General features: G+C 35.2%; 1 protein-coding gene across 2 annotated transcripts; it reads left to right on the top strand.

The window, feature by feature from the left end:
- The first annotated feature begins 13,895 nt into the window (after positions 1-13,895).
- LOC123885123 (2-oxoglutarate-Fe(II) type oxidoreductase hxnY) lies at positions 13,896-18,260 on the top strand. Of its 2 annotated transcripts, none has more exons than XM_045934378.1 (11): positions 13,896-14,197; positions 14,351-14,546; positions 14,655-14,756; positions 14,926-14,977; positions 15,653-15,774; positions 15,866-15,966; positions 16,144-16,202; positions 16,565-16,621; positions 17,189-17,234; positions 17,439-17,518; positions 17,873-18,260. In XM_045934378.1, exons 1-11 carry the CDS (start codon positions 14,078-14,080, stop codon positions 17,961-17,963), a joined length of 1,026 nt encoding a protein of 341 aa, XP_045790334.1. In that variant the 5' UTR covers positions 13,896-14,077; the 3' UTR covers positions 17,964-18,260. The 2 variants fall into 2 exon arrangements, with proteins under 2 accessions (XP_045790334.1, XP_045790335.1); XM_045934379.1 differs by having other exon boundaries at positions 13,919-14,197; positions 14,658-14,756.
- Positions 18,261-18,477: the final 217 nt, after the last annotated feature.

Here is an 18,477-nt window from a genome sequence, read left to right as displayed (position 1 = left end):
TAAGCAAGGGTGGCGTATTCTACAAAATGAAGAAAGCTTGCTTACTAGATGCTTGAAAGGAAGATATTTTCCTAGAAGCAATTTTCTACATGCAACCTTAGGATATAACCCAAGTTACACATGGAGAAGTATTTTTCTAGCTAGATTGGAGATTATTGATCATGCTGGTTTATGGAAAGTGGGTGATGGCCAGAGCATTAAAATTTGGGAGGATAATTGGTTACCGTTCCAACAAGGTTACAAAGTTTGGTCCCCTAAGCCAAATAATTGTGATCTTGTGGTAGTAGCAGATTTATTACATGATGAACACGGAGGCTGGAATTATCAATTGATTAATGACACTTTCCTTCCTTTTGAAGCACAACAAATTAGTCAAAGTCCTCTCTCTTTCAATAAACCACCAGATTGCTTTATGTGGGGAGCCAACAAAGCCGGTGAGTTCTCTGTCAGGTCAGCTTATAAGTTCTTAAAGAAACGATATGAAGTGTTAAATTCCAATCAGTCCATCTTGCCTCAAGAGAGTTCCATCTGGTCTAAATTATGGCAAATTAAAACTATTCCAAGACATTTGCAATTGATGTGGAGGATTATTCATAACAGGTTACCGGTAAGAGAAGCTTTGTTTAAACGAGGTGTAATTTGCTCCCCACTTTGCTGCTTGTGTGATGGAGCGAATGAGTCAATTGATCATTTATTTATGGGTTGTGACTGGACGAAAACAGTGTGGTTTGCTTCAAACTTGGGTGTTAATTTTGCTGCTTATTGTGAGGCCACAATCTCATTTAGTGAATGGGTGAGCAAAGTTATCATGCATCAGGACATAGAAGTTGTGCAATTGGTGTTATCTATATGTTATGAAATATGGAAGGTGAGGAACACACGGTGCTTTGAAGGAGCTGAATTGCCTAATGCCTTATCTTGTTGGAATAATGCTCATAAGTCCATTAGTGAGTTTAATTCCAGAGCTGATATGCTAACTCAGTCTATAATGCATCCCATTCCAATGCCGGACTCCGCAATTCGATGGACTTTACCCGAGACAGATTTTTACAAGCTTAATGTGGATGCTGCAGGTCCAAATAATGATGGTAATTGGGGATTGGCTGCAGTTATTCGTGATGCAGACGGATGTGTTGTCGCAGCAGCTTGTTGGTACTTGCCGGTATTACCACAATCTGATGTTGCTGAAGGTCTAGCCTTGCTTAAAGGAATGGAATTTGCAAAGGATTTGTTGTTTCGTAAGCTAACTATAGAATCGGATTCCTCGAATGTCATCACTGCTATCAATAAGTCTCAATATCAACAATCTTATTTGGGAGCAATAATTGAAGACTGCCGAAGTTTATTTCCAAGTTTTAATAATTTAAATTTTTTTCATATCCGCAGAGTAGCAAATCAAGCTGCCCATTACCTAGCTAAATTTGCTATTTCTTCTTGTTCTGATTTTATTTGGATTGAAGAAACTCCTTCTTGTATTTCCGCAGTTGTGGCTCTAGATTTATTGCCGCTAATTGATTAATAAAACCAGACACTTCAAAAAAAAAAAAAAAAAAAAGATTTACTCCAAAATTTACTCCCAAATAAAGTTTAGGCTTAAATGCACTTTTAGTCCCTTATTTTAATTATTTTGAACTTTTGATCCCTATAAAATTGAAGAACCCTAAATTAACACCCAATCTTCATCTTTTACAGTTATCCACCAATCTCTATGGAAACTTTATCTTTCATCCTTCACCTCTATTCCAACTTAGTTGCACTATGGAGGCACGACACCATGAGAATTTGTCACGGCACTATGAAAATTGGTTGATTTTGCGGTGGGTAAATGATCATTTATCGTAATGAAAATTGATTCAATTAACTAAGAATATTTTTTTTGTATTTTATTCCTGCTACAACTATTCTCTCTATTTTTTTATTATCCTTAATAAAATAAATAAATGAATATCCACAAATTGTAGCTGATAAAAATGTTGAAATTGTTAGTGGCGGATGCCATGATCGGAGTTCGAACCCTAGTCTTTTCACATTATGTGTGTGAATTTTCAATGGTTTTGTCATTTCGTCTATCAACCAAAATAAATAAATAAATATTAACTAAAAAAACATAAATCAATATTGATAATTTACACACGTAAAAGTAATATATTCAAACAATATTTTTCATACAAATCATTTTTATTGTTAAAATGATAAATAATTTATCATTTTGTCAAAAAAATATCCTCCATACGCACCGGTATGGGCTTCAAAAACCTTCAAGCATTCAATATGGCCATGCTAGGCAAACAAGCTTGGAATTTAATTACAAGACCAAGCAACTTAGTCACAAAATTACTCAAAGCTAAATATTTTCCAAATTGTGATTTTTTCGAGTCGAGCATCGGGCATAATCCAAGCTATGTCTGGAGGAGTATATGGAGTTCTAAGTCACTAGTCAAAGGGGGGTGTCGGTGGACTATTGGTACCGGCGAGCATATAAATATATGGGAGCAACATTAGCTCAAGGAAGGCATGCCACTCACTACACCTTCTGACATGCAACGGTTTGGTGATATTACAAAAGTAAAGGATCTCATGTTGATCAACTCAAAAACATGGGATTTTGACAAGATCCGTGGTATTTTTGACAATATTACTCTAAGACGGATTATGCAGACTCCTCTTTATGCTTCTGTTCGTGATGACAAGCTAGTATGGAAGTTGGAACAAGACGGTGTTTATTCTGTCCGCAGTGCTTACAAACAATGTGTTAATGATGCAGGTTATCAAGACAGACACGGTGTTGCAGGTCAATGGAATAACATCTGGCATGCCAAAATTCCTCCAAAAGTGAAGAACCTTATTTGGCGCATTGGTCGGGATGTTTTACCAACACGCAAGAAGCTTAATAGCCGTGGAGTACAATGTCCAATGCATTGTGTTGTCTGTAACAATGGAGACGAAGATAGTACGCATGTATTGTTCTCATGTACAAGAAGCATTCAGTGCTGGCAGCAAGCAGGTTTGTGGGCTCATATCGGTACAGGTCTGGTTGCTAATAACAATATTGCAGAAAATTTGTTCTCAATTTTGCACCGGTTGAATAAAGACCAGCAAGAATTGTTTTGTGTATTAGTGTGGAGCATATGGAAGCGCAAGAATAACAAAGTGTGGGAAAATGTCACTGATTCTGACCAAACTGTGGTTGAACGTGCTAAACATTTAATCACGTCCTGGCGAAATGCACAACAGATCCGTCAATCAGCCAATATAACTCAGCCGAGTCCTCAACAAACGGTCTGGACCAAGCCAAGACATGGAAGATACAAGTGTAATGTAGATGCGTCTTTTTCGCTAGATCGCAACAAGGTGGGAATTGGTATGTGTTTAAGGGATGATCATGGTAGGTTTGTGGCTGCGAGAACAGAGTGGATAGAACCTATAGTCGACGTGGAGATTGGTGAAGCCATAGGCTTGCTGCATGCTCTCAAGTGGGTAGAAGAAATGCAGTTATATGACACTGATTTTGAAATGGATTGCAAAAAGATAGTCGACAGTCTTTACAGTAAAAGAACCTATCTCTCTGATCTTGGTGCTATTTTAAATGATTGTAGAAATATTTTAGCTTCTAATCTTGTGAACTCTGATGTTAAGTTCATTAGGAGACAAGCATATGAAGTTGCTCATAGGTTTGCCGAGGCGGCTACATCCTTAGCTAGTTTCCATAATTTTATCACTATACCATCTTGTTTTTACAACATTATTATTAATGAAATGAGATAAGCATTTTTCCGTCAAAAAAATAATCTATATAAACTGTGGATGAAATGCCATAAATTTATTTGTATAAAAAAAAATTGTTGATAAGTACCAATAGTCGGGGACGGATTCAAAAGGGACAGACAGTGGCCATGTATATAATATATATATATTATTATGTCTCAATTATCTATCTATAATGTAACACCCAAACCCATTATTTATATATTTCTACCTTTAGTAAAATTCTTTTTCAAAATACGCAACGGAAAATCACATTTAATTTATTGAATATCGGTTCGAGTATTACACTCCTCTATCAAAATAATACTAATGTAATTAATTAGTAAAAATAGTGTTTACACAGAATAATCATTTATCAAAATGTATAGTTTTACAATTAAATATCGAAAGTCATAAAGACCCTATAGTCTAAATACAACCCTTTCCCGTGTCACAATCAGAGCAGAGCTTCACCGACGACTCGACATCGAATACCACAAAATCCTGTAAATCTGGACCCCCAACGGTCCAGCACATAACACATAAAAGAGAGTTAGACAACATACTCAAAATATAAGTGTAAGTAAATGGTACTTAAACACTTCTTCATAAAAACATGCATAATCATACATTATACATATACATCACCATCATTCATGCATATTCATATATCATGCATATACTTCATTTATCGCATAATCAATCATTCACAAAATACACCAAACATATAGTTTCACGTCGTCTCGGACAATACCAAAACATTAACAAATACATTGTTCAGATTATGGTCATGACGGACCCTGCGTTGTTCATTTTATAGTCATGACGGACTCTGCGTTGTTCATTTTATAGTCATGACGGACTCTGCATTGTTCATTTTATAGTCATGACGGACTCTGCATTGTTCATTTTATAGTCATGACGGACTCTGCTCCTCACATACGGATTAACAATCAACATTTACCAAGTATGTGTCAAACATCATTTATCATAAAATGCACACAAAATCCCTAATGCAATCTAATGCTTCACATTCATGTTATGTCCTCTAGACACCTCTAATGCATGTGGTACCATCGTCTTTATCAGAGTATCTCACCTCCGATATCCTTCTTTATCAAACAAATATAGTTCGATATCCTTCTTTATTGGACAAGCCAATATCCCTAAATATTCATGATGCATGCACTCAAAACTCATGAATATATTCATCAACAATTATGGCATATAGCCCATCAACAATAACGTGGAACACTATCCAACGTTCGTCTTTATTAAGATAATCAATACCTTAATATCCGTCTTTATCGAATAACATAATTCGATATACTTCTTTATTAGAATAACATACTCTAATATCCTTCTTTATTAAGTTGATTAACACCTTAATATACTTCTTTGACATTTTAACAAACATCATCAACACAATCAACAACAATTATATTCCACACATATAATCAACAACTATCGTCACAATACAATTAATCATGGTTATAAACACCTAATTGCATGTTAGGATACCTCAAATCCATGTTACAAGTGCCTAATTGCACTTAAAACAACTATCAAAAAGTTGATGTCACAGTGCTGTTCGCTAAGCGAACAGGTAGCGAACAGGTAGCGAACACGTAGCGAACACGTAGCGAACACGTTCGCTGTAGCGAACAGGTAGCGAACAGGTAGCGAACTATTCGCTAAGCGAACCCGTAGCGAAGGCCTCCTGTCAGGACAGTTCAAACCTTGCGATTTTCATCTCAAATCACCCAAAAATCCCATTTTTCATGTTATAAATCCCAAAAGAGTTCACATACAAGTGCAACAAACATGTTTAAGTATAAAAGGACGGCTAGTTTTCCCGATCTACATCGTTATCATCGAAAAAGTAAGGATTTGTCACTTTTATACAAAACTCTCATAAAACACAAGTTCTTGAGTAAAACACTCACAAATTCGTTTTTACTCATTTAAATTGTTCATACATCATGGTAAAAGCATATACAACATGTTATGAACCTACGAATCGATTTCCATTACGAAAAATCCATTCAAACTAAAACGAAAATGGGGTGGAGGAAGTTCGGGTGAGGAGAAATCGACATTCTCCCCTTCCTCGAGTCACCCACGAATATGAAATCTACTCTCTTACCTTAATCCGACGAAAGCTCGACGATTGCTCCTCGAATCTCTCCTCCAAGCTCTTGCCCTAGCTCTCCTCTTCTCTTCCTTCTCTCAAGAACACAAGGACAAAAGAGAAATGAATTTCTCTTCTCCCTCTCATGGCTATATGGCGCCACACACACACACAAGGCCCATTGGGCCTCAAGCCCAATTGGCTTGGCCCAATACGCGTTAACTCTCACTAACTCGTGCGTTAACTAAAACTCTCGATAAATAACTTAAAGTTACTATCTTACTTAAAAACCACATCACCAAATAATTAAACACTTAAATAGTGAATAATAAATTTGGGTCGTTACAACTCTCCCTCACTTAAAAGATTTTCGCCCTCGAAAATTACGCAACTAAAACAACTCCGGATAACTCCTGTATCCGACCCTCCAACAAAACGCTCAAAACGCTACACATTACCAAGTTTGACAAAATTAGTTTATCCCATCCAACACAATTTTTGTCCATTTATCAACAAGAGATTAAGGACGGCCAGTTCCTCAATTTGTCGATAAATATTCAATAATCATGATATCGGCATAAACCATTCTTATCAAACCGCTAAAACGTCAACTTCGCACGAAACATCCATAGACTCACACTCTACGACCTCACAACGTTACCCCCAAAATAGGTACAACCAATCGAACTCTCCGAAAGATACTTCCGTGGAATACTTCCACAACTCCATAATTCTCTGATTCCCTCATGAATCACTTAACTGTGTTACACCACTTATTCATATTCGAATCTTATTCCAACATATCACTTGATAAATCAATTCCAACAATCACTTGATGACCAACATTCTCAAACTTCATTGACACATGCTAAAAACTACCGTCTCTAACCGTCAAATTCCTTTTCTCACATTAAGTCGAATCCAATACGACTACTCTGTTCCCAAGTAATCTCTCAACCAATATTTGCATTCCTTAACGCAAACATTTTCCAATACCACTTCTCCTTAATCCCTTAGCAATTTGCTACTTCAAAATTAGGCTACCGCCTAAAATTGGTTCTCCAAACAATCATAACCTCTATCTCGTTGATTCCAACAACATCTTCAATTCTCTCACATTCCATCTATCCATGTTCCCCATCATCTTGTATTGCAACAAGCACACTCTTCTCCGTTTATTCACTCATCGAATTAAATCCACAAGCTCCAAATACTCGTCATACGATCTAATCCCATCCATTAAATTCTAATCAACCTTTGTCTTAGTATTCTTACTCATGACTCCTTGTCTAATCCCAATATGACATCTCTAGAAAATTTCCAAAATTCTCGTCCAAATACATTTTAAGTTATGCACCAAGTCACTACCGTTTCATCATCCATGATGAAACAATTTAAAATCCTTTACTTCATTGTCACCGATTGTGACCATACCTCATCAACATCCACGATGCATCTAACAAAACTAGTCTCTACCGACTCTTCCATTCCATGAATCCAAATTCCTTAGCAAATACTTACTCACTCTTATCTTTTGGGCACTACAAAATGCACTCCGACACTTACCTTAGGCATCACCTTCAACCCCTTACTATATGTGCTCAAACACAACATCTATTCACATGTGCGGTAATCCTTTTCGCAAACTCTCACCTAACACAAGTCACTTCCAACATGACCTCATACTACTCATTCTCTGCACGTTCTTTAACGGCTAACTTTCTTATTCTTCATCATTCAAAAATGATACCTCTCTTTTAGCTTCATCTCCACTTCTAGGATCTCATTCAACTTCGACACAAATTGCCCTGTCATTATCCAAATTCAATTACTCTTTCTTCGACAAGTCTCTCACAAAATCCTTCGAATTGTTATCCTACTTCCCTCTTCGAATAAATTCGACTACTCATACAATCCTTACTTCCATATGCACGACTCACGTAAAACTTCTTACTCAAGAATCCGCTGCAACATCCGATCCACTTGGATGACAACTTACTTCAAAATCATCACCTCCTCAAGAATCTTAATCACTTCCTTTTCTACATCTTCGACTCCTACTAATCGAATAGGTACTTCAACTTTGGTCCACACAACACGCCTCCATACTTTTAGTGCAACACACGATCTCCAATCATTCCGAATACTCTTCATCTCACTTAACCAATCTCACTAACGCCCCACGGCGAAACACTTGGTCTGACAACTTCTCTTCTAGTAGTTTCTCACAACTTGTTGTTCCCATTCATTCCACTTCGAACAACGTCGCCAATTCCTGAATATTCCGCTTCAAGAACATCTCTACTCATCTCATCTTCTCACGTTCGAAACATCTCGGAGGGATATAACCTTCTCCCCCACTTATCTCAAACCCACCTACACTCTTCCACTAGAACTTCTGGTGCTCACACCTAACGGTTCTATCGTCTCTAAACATATTCTTCCTAAGAAGAAACTAGTATCGACATTGTTTACACGCATGTCGCATACAAGGGACAAAACCTAACCCACGATACCTAAACACTAACACAAATTCATGCAAGCATTCAAGTAACCTATACTTCCCTCACTTCTCAAAGTTAGGAAATCAAAACAACACAAGAAAAATGAACATTGCATAGCAATAATTCATACTCACATTCAATCAACTCAGAACAAGACATCAACAAAACAAATTTCTTGTCTGGCTCCCTCGCTTAGCAAAAGCTAGCGAGCTCCCGGCGAGACAAGTCAAAAACATTCACAGGATTTAGCAAGACTTAGCGAGACTCAGCGAGGTTCATTCTTCGCCTAGCGAGCACATCCAAAAAATCTGGGTGCTCTGCTACGGTTTTGAACTTACGCTCACTAAACTCTCGTTTTCTCGACTCACTAATCCACAAAATCCAAAACATCAAGCATATAACATCATTATAGACTTGAAAGCACAATTAGAATCATGCATCAACAATCACAACATAGAATTATGAGATCTTCATGTTTTTACTCATAAAACGCCTAGCAATTCAAACGCCTAGAAATCATCTAGCACATGTTATAAACAAACATATAACAAACACATACAAGGACACATTAATATCCTAATCTTCTCACCATTTTGAAAATTAAATTTTTCACTTACTCAAAGAAAATAACTCTATATTTTCACCAAAATCTTCAAGAAATAATATTAGTTTTTAAAATTATTTCAAATCATTACCACATGCAGTTTTATATCATGCCGGATCGTCACATGCAGTTTTACATCATGCCGGATCATCACATGCAGTTTTACATCATGCCGGATCATCAACAATTAGCAATAAGCATCAATCCATCAAGTTTAAACTACAAAAAGGTTAAACTCTAAGCATATACAACTATTATAAACATAGAAGTATAATACTCACACATCTACTCACAAGAAGAATGGATAATCTAATCCAATTCACATCACTCATAGTCCCTAAACGAACAACATGAATGATTTCACAAAACAAACAACACAAAATTGTTAGACAAACACGACTGACACACTACACTCAATTGGTCTGACTGCACAGACCTGCTCTGATCGACACATAACCCACACAGTCCGAAGACAACGGGGCTCTGATACCAATTGTAACACCCAAACCCATTATTTATATATTTCTACCTTTAGTAAAATTCTTTTTCAAAATACGCAACGGAAAATCACATTTAATTTATTGAATATCGGTTCGAGTATTACACTCCTCTATCAAAATAATACTAATGTAATTAATTAGTAAAAATAGTGTTTACACAGAATAATCATTTATCAAAATGTATAGTTTTACAATTAAATATCGAAAGTCATAAAGACCCTATAGTCTAAATACAACCCTTTCCCGTGTCACAATCAGAGCAGAGCTTCACCGACGACTCGACATCGAATACCACAAAATCCTGTAAATCTGGACCCCCAACGGTCCAGCACATAACACATAAAAGAGAGTTAGACAACATACTCAAAATATAAGTGTAAGTAAATGGTACTTAAACACTTCTTCATAAAAACATGCATAATCATACATTATACATATACATCACCATCATTCATGCATATTCATATATCATGCATATACTTCATTTATCGCATAATCAATCATTCACAAAATACACCAAACATATAGTTTCACGTCGTCTCGGACAATACCAAAACATTAACAAATACATTGTTCAGATTATGGTCATGACGGACCCTGCGTTGTTCATTTTATAGTCATGACGGACTCTGCGTTGTTCATTTTATAGTCATGACGGACTCTGCATTGTTCATTTTATAGTCATGACGGACTCTGCATTGTTCATTTTATAGTCATGACGGACTCTGCTCCTCACATACGGATTAACAATCAACATTTACCAAGTATGTGTCAAACATCATTTATCATAAAATGCACACAAAATCCCTAATGCAATCTAATGCTTCACATTCATGTTATGTCCTCTAGACACCTCTAATGCATGTGGTACCATCGTCTTTATCAGAGTATCTCACCTCCGATATCCTTCTTTATCAAACAAATATAGTTCGATATCCTTCTTTATTGGACAAGCCAATATCCCTAAATATTCATGATGCATGCACTCAAAACTCATGAATATATTCATCAACAATTATGGCATATAGCCCATCAACAATAACGTGGAACACTATCCAACGTTCGTCTTTATTAAGATAATCAATACCTTAATATCCGTCTTTATCGAATAACATAATTCGATATACTTCTTTATTAGAATAACATACTCTAATATCCTTCTTTATTAAGTTGATTAACACCTTAATATACTTCTTTGACATTTTAACAAACATCATCAACACAATCAACAACAATTATATTCCACACATATAATCAACAACTATCGTCACAATACAATTAATCATGGTTATAAACACCTAATTGCATGTTAGGATACCTCAAATCCATGTTACAAGTGCCTAATTGCACTTAAAACAACTATCAAAAAGTTGCTGTCACAGTGCTGTTCGCTAAGCGAACAGGTAGCGAACAGGTAGCGAACACGTAGCGAACACGTAGCGAACACGTAGCGAACACGTTCGCTGTAGCGAACAGGTAGCGAACAGGTAGCGAACTATTCGCTAAGCGAACCCGTAGCGAAGGCCTCCTGTCAGGACAGTTCAAACCTTGCGATTTTCATCTCAAATCACCCAAAAATCCCATTTTTCATGTTATAAATCCCAAAAGAGTTCACATACAAGTGCAACAAACATGTTTAAGTATAAAAGGACGGCTAGTTTTCCCGATCTACATCGTTATCATCGAAAAAGTAAGGATTTGTCACTTTTATACAAAACTCTCATAAAACACAAGTTCTTGAGTAAAACACTCACAAATTCGTTTTTACTCATTTAAATTGTTCATACATCATGGTAAAAGCATATACAACATGTTATGAACCTACGAATCGATTTCCATTACGAAAAATCCATTCAAACTAAAACGAAAATGGGGTGGAGGAAGTTCGGGTGAGGAGAAATCGACATTCTCCCCTTCCTCGAGTCACCCACGAATATGAAATCTACTCTCTTACCTTAATCCGACGAAAGCTCGACGATTGCTCCTCGAATCTCTCCTCCAAGCTCTTGCCCTAGCTCTCCTCTTCTCTTCCTTCTCTCAAGAACACAAGGACAAAAGAGAAATGAATTTCTCTTCTCCCTCTCATGGCTATATGGCGCCACACACACACACAAGGCCCATTGGGCCTCAAGCCCAATTGGCTTGGCCCAATACGCGTTAACTCTCACTAACTCGTGCGTTAACTAAAACTCTCGATAAATAACTTAAAGTTACTATCTTACTTAAAAACCACATCACCAAATAATTAAACACTTAAATAGTGAATAATAAATTTGGGTCGTTACATATAACACTTTAGTTTAGTATTATGAATTATACTATGGTAAAAATAAATGACTAACATAAAATATACCGGTCCTTAAATATATGAAATATTATTTGTCAAATAAAGTGTATTGAAATTACAAAATATTCTCAAATATGTCTATTATTAGTAATATTTGGACAAACTGACATTATAAAACATATTTGAGAACCAAACTAACAAAGGAAAGATAAATTTGAAAATCAAAATGAGTAAAAAAAAAATATGTTTAAGGCTCAAAATAATTGTTCTTATTTCCGGCCTCCCGTATAATAAGTTTCTGGATCCGTCCTTGCTAATAGTGCAATTTAAAAAGAAAAATATGGATAAACTATTATTTTATACTTAAAAATATAACACGGTATAGTAGTATTTTGACTCACATAAAACACAAGTTTATCTTTACGAAAATGACCACTAAGTTAGCAAGAACAATGAATAATGTTGATGTTGTTCCTAGAGAGTGCTACGCAATATAGGTTGGTCCATTGGTAACCTCCAAGAGATGATTTGGTGGAGGATTAATACTGATGGGGCAGCGAAGAATACTAATACTTTATGTGGTTGGGGGGGGCTTGTTATAAGCAGGAATAACGAGTGGTTGGGGGTTTGCGAAAGGTATAGATAGCTTTAGTGTTTTTTTTTTTGTTGACAAAAGATAGGTATATCTCAATTAGACATTTATTCGAAACTAATGCTACTAAAACTAATTGAAATTATGGCACTCTATAGACAGATGTGTTACACGATGTTCCAACACCTGACACGCGCGTAGGATGTTGAGACAGATGTGACAACGAACGATGAAAACAATAAATAACAATAAGAAAAATAACACACATTATTTGTTAACTCAGTTCGGTGCAACGTTACCTACTCTGGAGGCTATCAAGTCGGGAAGAAATCCACTATGATAATACTAGTTCAAAGCCCTCAGCAAACATACAATTTACGACTCGTCACTTAGCTACTACTCGTGCTAACTTTACCTAGGAAATCACTCGACCAATGATTACTAACAGTGACAATCAACATAAAAATACAGTCTTAGGCTTGCATCCAGGTGAAGAAAGACTCACAAATAACAACGAACATACTAAAATCATAAAGACTCAATTTGCAATGACAACTTCAGTTGTGTAAACTAGGTTTTAATCTTCAAATACAGCTGATACGTCGTAAGGTCCAACACAAATATTCTTGAATCAAATCAAATATTTCCTTAAATGTTACCACATATTAGGAAATCAAATGCTTCTAGAACTTCAAGGACAAACCGCGTCTTGGCGTACAAGTAAAGCGTGGTTTTATTTCCAAAACAGATCTTCAAAGATATCATGGTAAATAAGACGCGAATCAAAGTACAACTGATATTGTACCTACATGTTACGACATCTAGAACTTATTCTTGCAAAATATAGCCAATATACAAAAACTCAACACTAATATCGTCAAATTAATTATTAAGTAATTTTCTTTAGACTACGGCCCTCCGGTTTATTAAAAAAAATGGCCACTAAAATAAATAATTTAGAATAATATATACTATTTTTGTATGAGTCATAGACTATCATAACATTGCATTGGACTTTTAAGAACCAAAATAATGTCAACATTGTAAAAAAAACCTTAAATACTTGACTCACTGACTAAAGAAAATAAATAATCTTAAACATTGTAAATTTTCCATAAAATTTGTCCAAGCAATTGCCAAGAAACACCGCCTACTTTAATAAAAAAAAATAAGTTAGAAAAACAGAAAAGGAATTATTATATATTAAGAAAGAAAATAAAGAAGGAAAAAAATAATACTCCCTCCGGTCCTATATATAAGGAACACATTGAGAAAAACACACATACCAAGGAGACTTATTTTTTTATTAAAATTTCTAAAATGTTATGTGTTATTCCAAAGTTAACCTTGAGAATGTGTTTGTGTAATTAATGCATAATATTGGAATATGTTGCATTTTACACAATTTAATAAGGGTATATAAGGGATTGTCTATTTAATAAAGAATAAATTTAAAGAGTGTTTCTTATAAAAATGACAAAAAAAAATTTCCAAAGTGTTTCTTATATATAGGACCGGAGGGAGTAATAAATTAATACTGCAACTATGAATGGTGGCAAATGCTGTGGTGCCAGTGCCAATGATGTTTATAAATGCAAAACCAAACCATTCATTCACTAAAACAATTTGTGTTTGAAAATTGCAAATTCCTAAGTGGTTTTTGAGGTCCTCATTTTTCTTCTTCATTCTTCTTCTTTTTCTTCTTTTTCAATAAAATGGGAAAACAGAGCAAGGAAACAAAATCCCCTGTTTCAGACCCAACAAAATTCTCAATTCTCAATCTAATCGACCTTTCAAATCCAAACATAAACCAAACCGTTAATTCACTCAAACAGGTTTGTTTCAATCTCACTTTTCATTATCTCATTCTCAAAAAAAAAAAAAAAAAAAAAAAACAACTGGGTCAATCAATTTACTCTGTTTTTTTTTTTGTTTTTTTTATCATTAACCTTAATTTAATTTTTATTGTTTTTTGGAAATTATAATAGGCATGTTTGGATTCTGGTTTTTTCTATGTTGTAAACCATGGAATAAGCGAGGAATTCATGGAAGAGGTTTTTGCACAAAGCAAGAGATTTTTCACTCTTCCTATGAAGGAAAAAATGAAGATTTTGAGAAACGAAAAACACAGAGGATATACCCCTGTTCTTGATGAATTACTTGATCCTGAAAATCAAATTCATGGTATTGCATGTGTATATATTTTTTTTATTCTCATTTTTTTTCATTTTTTTTTACTAGTATAAATAAATAAAAACTCAAATATTTTTTAATTTTCATTGGTTTTTCAAGTAGGGGATTATAAAGAAGGGTATTATATTGGAGTTGAAGTAGCTGAAGATGACCCAGAATCAAATAAACCCTTTTATGGGCCTAATAAATGGCCTGCACCAGGTAAATCAGTATAATTTTTGGGTTTTGAGATGAAAAATTTAATTTTTATCAAACTAGTTGAGGTGTTAGTTCAGTGATAAGAGGTTAACTTTTTAACCTCGAAGTGCCGAGTTCGAATGAGAATTGTAAAATGACCATTGGTGTTTTGTTGAACTTTGTTGTTGTGTAGATATTCTTCCAGGGTGGAGAGAGACTATGGAAAAGTATCATAGAGAGGCATTGTAAGTATGAGTGGTTTTATTTATTCTTAATATGGTTAAGATGCAAATTTTCTGATGTGTTCCGCTAATTTGTGTTTCAAAATGGAACTAGCTAATCATTAGTTTGCTGCTAACTTATTGTACTTTATAAGAATACCTATCTTGCATGCTATGAAGCACCGACAGTGACACCAGACACACATTGACACCGGTAATAATTTGAGAAAGTGGAAGTAATATAATGTTATCACATGGGTCGGTGTCTGTATGATACATGTCGAATACCAGACACGTCTTCCATTAGAAGTGTCAGTGTTACGTAATGTCGGTGCTACGTAGTTTAATTGAAGCATGTGTTTGGTTTCAACATATAATGATTTCATTTGAATTCTTATCCAATGTCAATTGTCCTTCATCTTACTCCCTTGTTTTTCCGTGACGTGGTGGGAGGGGTTGAGTTGAAGCATTTGTTTTCTTCTAAATATTACTGTGAGGTTTTAAAAACAGTTGATGACCGCCCTTGTGGCTTCTACGTCAAGATTTTTTATGTCTCTGCAATGGCATTGGAACCGCAATTGCAAACACATCAACCTAATTTGATCTCAATGTTTAGTAATATCAACGACAGTGACACGAGTGCAACTGTGATTTAAACCTTGGCTATTTCTCACTGTTAGTTTTATTTGTGTAATCCAGAGAAGTAGGGAAAGCGGTTGGAAAGATAATAGCCCTAGCACTTGATTTGGATGGTGATTTTTTTGATAAGTCAGAAATGCTGGGAGAGCCGATTGCGACTCTACGTTTGCTGCACTATGGAGGTATTGAATCATTGATCTTGGTGTCTTGTTATACCTTACAATTACATAGGAAGCTAAATTATATAGTTGCGTTCATCTTTATTCATTGAAGGTCAAATCTCGGATCCTACGAAAGGATTATTCGGAGCTGGAGCTCATACTGATTATGGTTTAATCACGCTGTTAGCAACCGATGAAGTCTCAGGCCTTCAAGTAAGGATCTAGCATTGAAACAGTCACTTCAACACCAATGATAGTTTTAGAAAATGAAAATAATTGAATTTAATCACATATGTTGGTGTCAGACACTAACATGCATCGACCTGCACATGCATTCAATTTGAAGTATCGATGTTACATAGTTAAGAACAATAATGTCTTCCATTGCAGATATGCAAGGATAGGGATGCTAAACCTCAAAAATGGGAGGACGTGCCACCATTGAAAGGGTTAGTCCTTCTGTCATTGTAGCTTTTATGGATTGCAAAAAGGTGTTGGAATATTGCATGCTAATATGTAGAAATGAACATTAATGTCGTACGTAGCTAGGCTTTTTAGTTTTCAATTGTCATTCATACAAATCTATATTATAGGATCATTTGAGAAGTCGTACATTTGGTTTGCCAGCATCACAATACACATTAAGAACAAATAATTCAATCGAATTACAATTATCTGCATAAGCGTATATTTCTAAAATTTTAAATTTTGTGAGCTGCATTATATAATGAAGTATGCTGCTACGACTTATAAGTTTTCATGTCCTTCTCCGGAACTACTTACATTATTTGATTGGTTGCTTTTGTTGCAGAGCATTCATAGTGAATCTTGGTGACATGCTTGAGCGCTGGAGCAATGGTGTTTTCAAGTAAGAAGTCTTTCTCAGTTTCTCACTTTTCAGTATTTCTGCACTCGATTGACGCATGCATATTTCTTCCCTTGAATGAATTTAAAGACCGGTCAATAGCTTTCATTTGTGCTGTATAATTTTGTTTACTTATAAGCCTATGTTTGTTTTCGCGGTGGAATACCATTGAACGCGCGTCCACCTTGAAGAAACAGTTCATAGATTCTCTATTTTCACGGTAGAATTGTTTTGGAATGCAAGAAACAATAGTTGAACTTGAACGCAAAACAAAACATATGCTAAATCTGTAACATAGCATTTCCTCGTCATTTTGAAAACCACACTACACTAGTGGTCGTGAGAGTTTCCTTGATGGTAATTGCATGTGCATCTAGTCAATCGTATATTTACGAGGGCTCATAAGAATTTGGATCAGTTATTTGGCATTTGTCTTCTTTAGCTTCTACAACTAAAATCGTAAGCTACAATTGAAGTAGAGAGTGTACTCATCATATTAGTATTTTCATGTGTTATTACGAGACTTTAAATTATTGTGTAATCAGCGATTTGCCTTGCATTTATTTTCAGGTCCACGTTGCACCGAGTTCTAGGAAATCATAAAGAGAGATATTCTGTAAGCCCGAGATCTTTTTCTGGATCAATGTTTTCTTATTCTCATTTTCGTTGTAAATGTAGTACTTGCATCATTCCATATTGATTATCGTTAAGGTTTCTTCACACAAATTAAGAAAACAATAAATAACTTGATGAGTATAGCAATTTTACTAAATTATCCCTATTAATAGTTGGAATATCTCAATATTATCTCCTTTTACAGATTGCATACTTTTTGGAGCCAAGTCATGATTGTCTAGTGGAATGCTTACCAACCTGCAAATCAGAAACTAACCCTCCCAAGTAAGTTAAAGATGCCATATAAAATTTGACAATATATTACATGTTGCTTGTCAGTTAAAGATGCTATACAGAAAGGTTTAGCGGCGAAGCTTGTTGTCCGTCTACCTTCTGGTCATGTGTAATTATATATATATATATAAGAAAGAGTTTTCCATTTCATGTTAGGAAGTTAATTTGGTTAAGACGGTATCTAGGTTTAAAACTGCGATTGCTGTCATATCATTGTTGCAATTACATTGCGGTTTTTCGAATTGCTACAAATGCAGCCAATGTGAATGTAATTGTAACCGCAATTTGGAAAAATGCGTAGTGCCAACAAAAAATGTCTTACATTTTCTGTTTTTGTTGTTGCAGATATCCTCCTATCTTATGTCGCGACTACCTGAGCCAGCGCTACAATGACACTCATGCTGATTTGAAAATTTACAAGAAACAACAATCATAATCATAAGTAGAACTAGTCGGTGTTTCGAGATGAGCAGCATAGAGAATTTTATTTATTAGCTTTGTCAATTTCTTTAAGCTTTTTTAGCTGCATGATGTTTTAGGAATAACAGCATCAGATTTTGTTGTATTATATAGGTGTTGTTTAATAGCAAAATTACTTTTTTAGCAATATTCAGTTATTCATTCCTAGCATTATTATAAATCAAAAGCATTGTAGTTTTCTCTCAATATAGTATTCTTACATTATGTGACACAATATAATGTTGATATGTGAAGTTAGTTATTAGTCCCACAAGAGTAAATATTGAATTCCTAATGTTTTTTTTGTTTTGAGTGAAGATGTGATGTTCAAACTCACTCGCTTATAGTTGCTTCTAGACCAATGTGATGATCCAACCCAATGTAGGCTTTTTGGGAAGTCCCGACAATTGTATTAGAGTCTGGTTCAATTTGATGGGGGGGCAAGAGGGTGGTTTCTGGTGTTGGATCATGAACGCAAAGAGACTTAGATT

Source organism: Trifolium pratense, linkage group LG5 (assembly GCF_020283565.1).
Source record: "Trifolium pratense cultivar HEN17-A07 linkage group LG5, ARS_RC_1.1, whole genome shotgun sequence".
Lineage (NCBI taxonomy): Eukaryota > Viridiplantae > Streptophyta > Magnoliopsida > Fabales > Fabaceae > Trifolium > Trifolium pratense.
The sequence above is the reverse complement of the archived record's forward strand: the minus strand, read 5'-3'. Positions and strand labels throughout refer to the sequence as shown.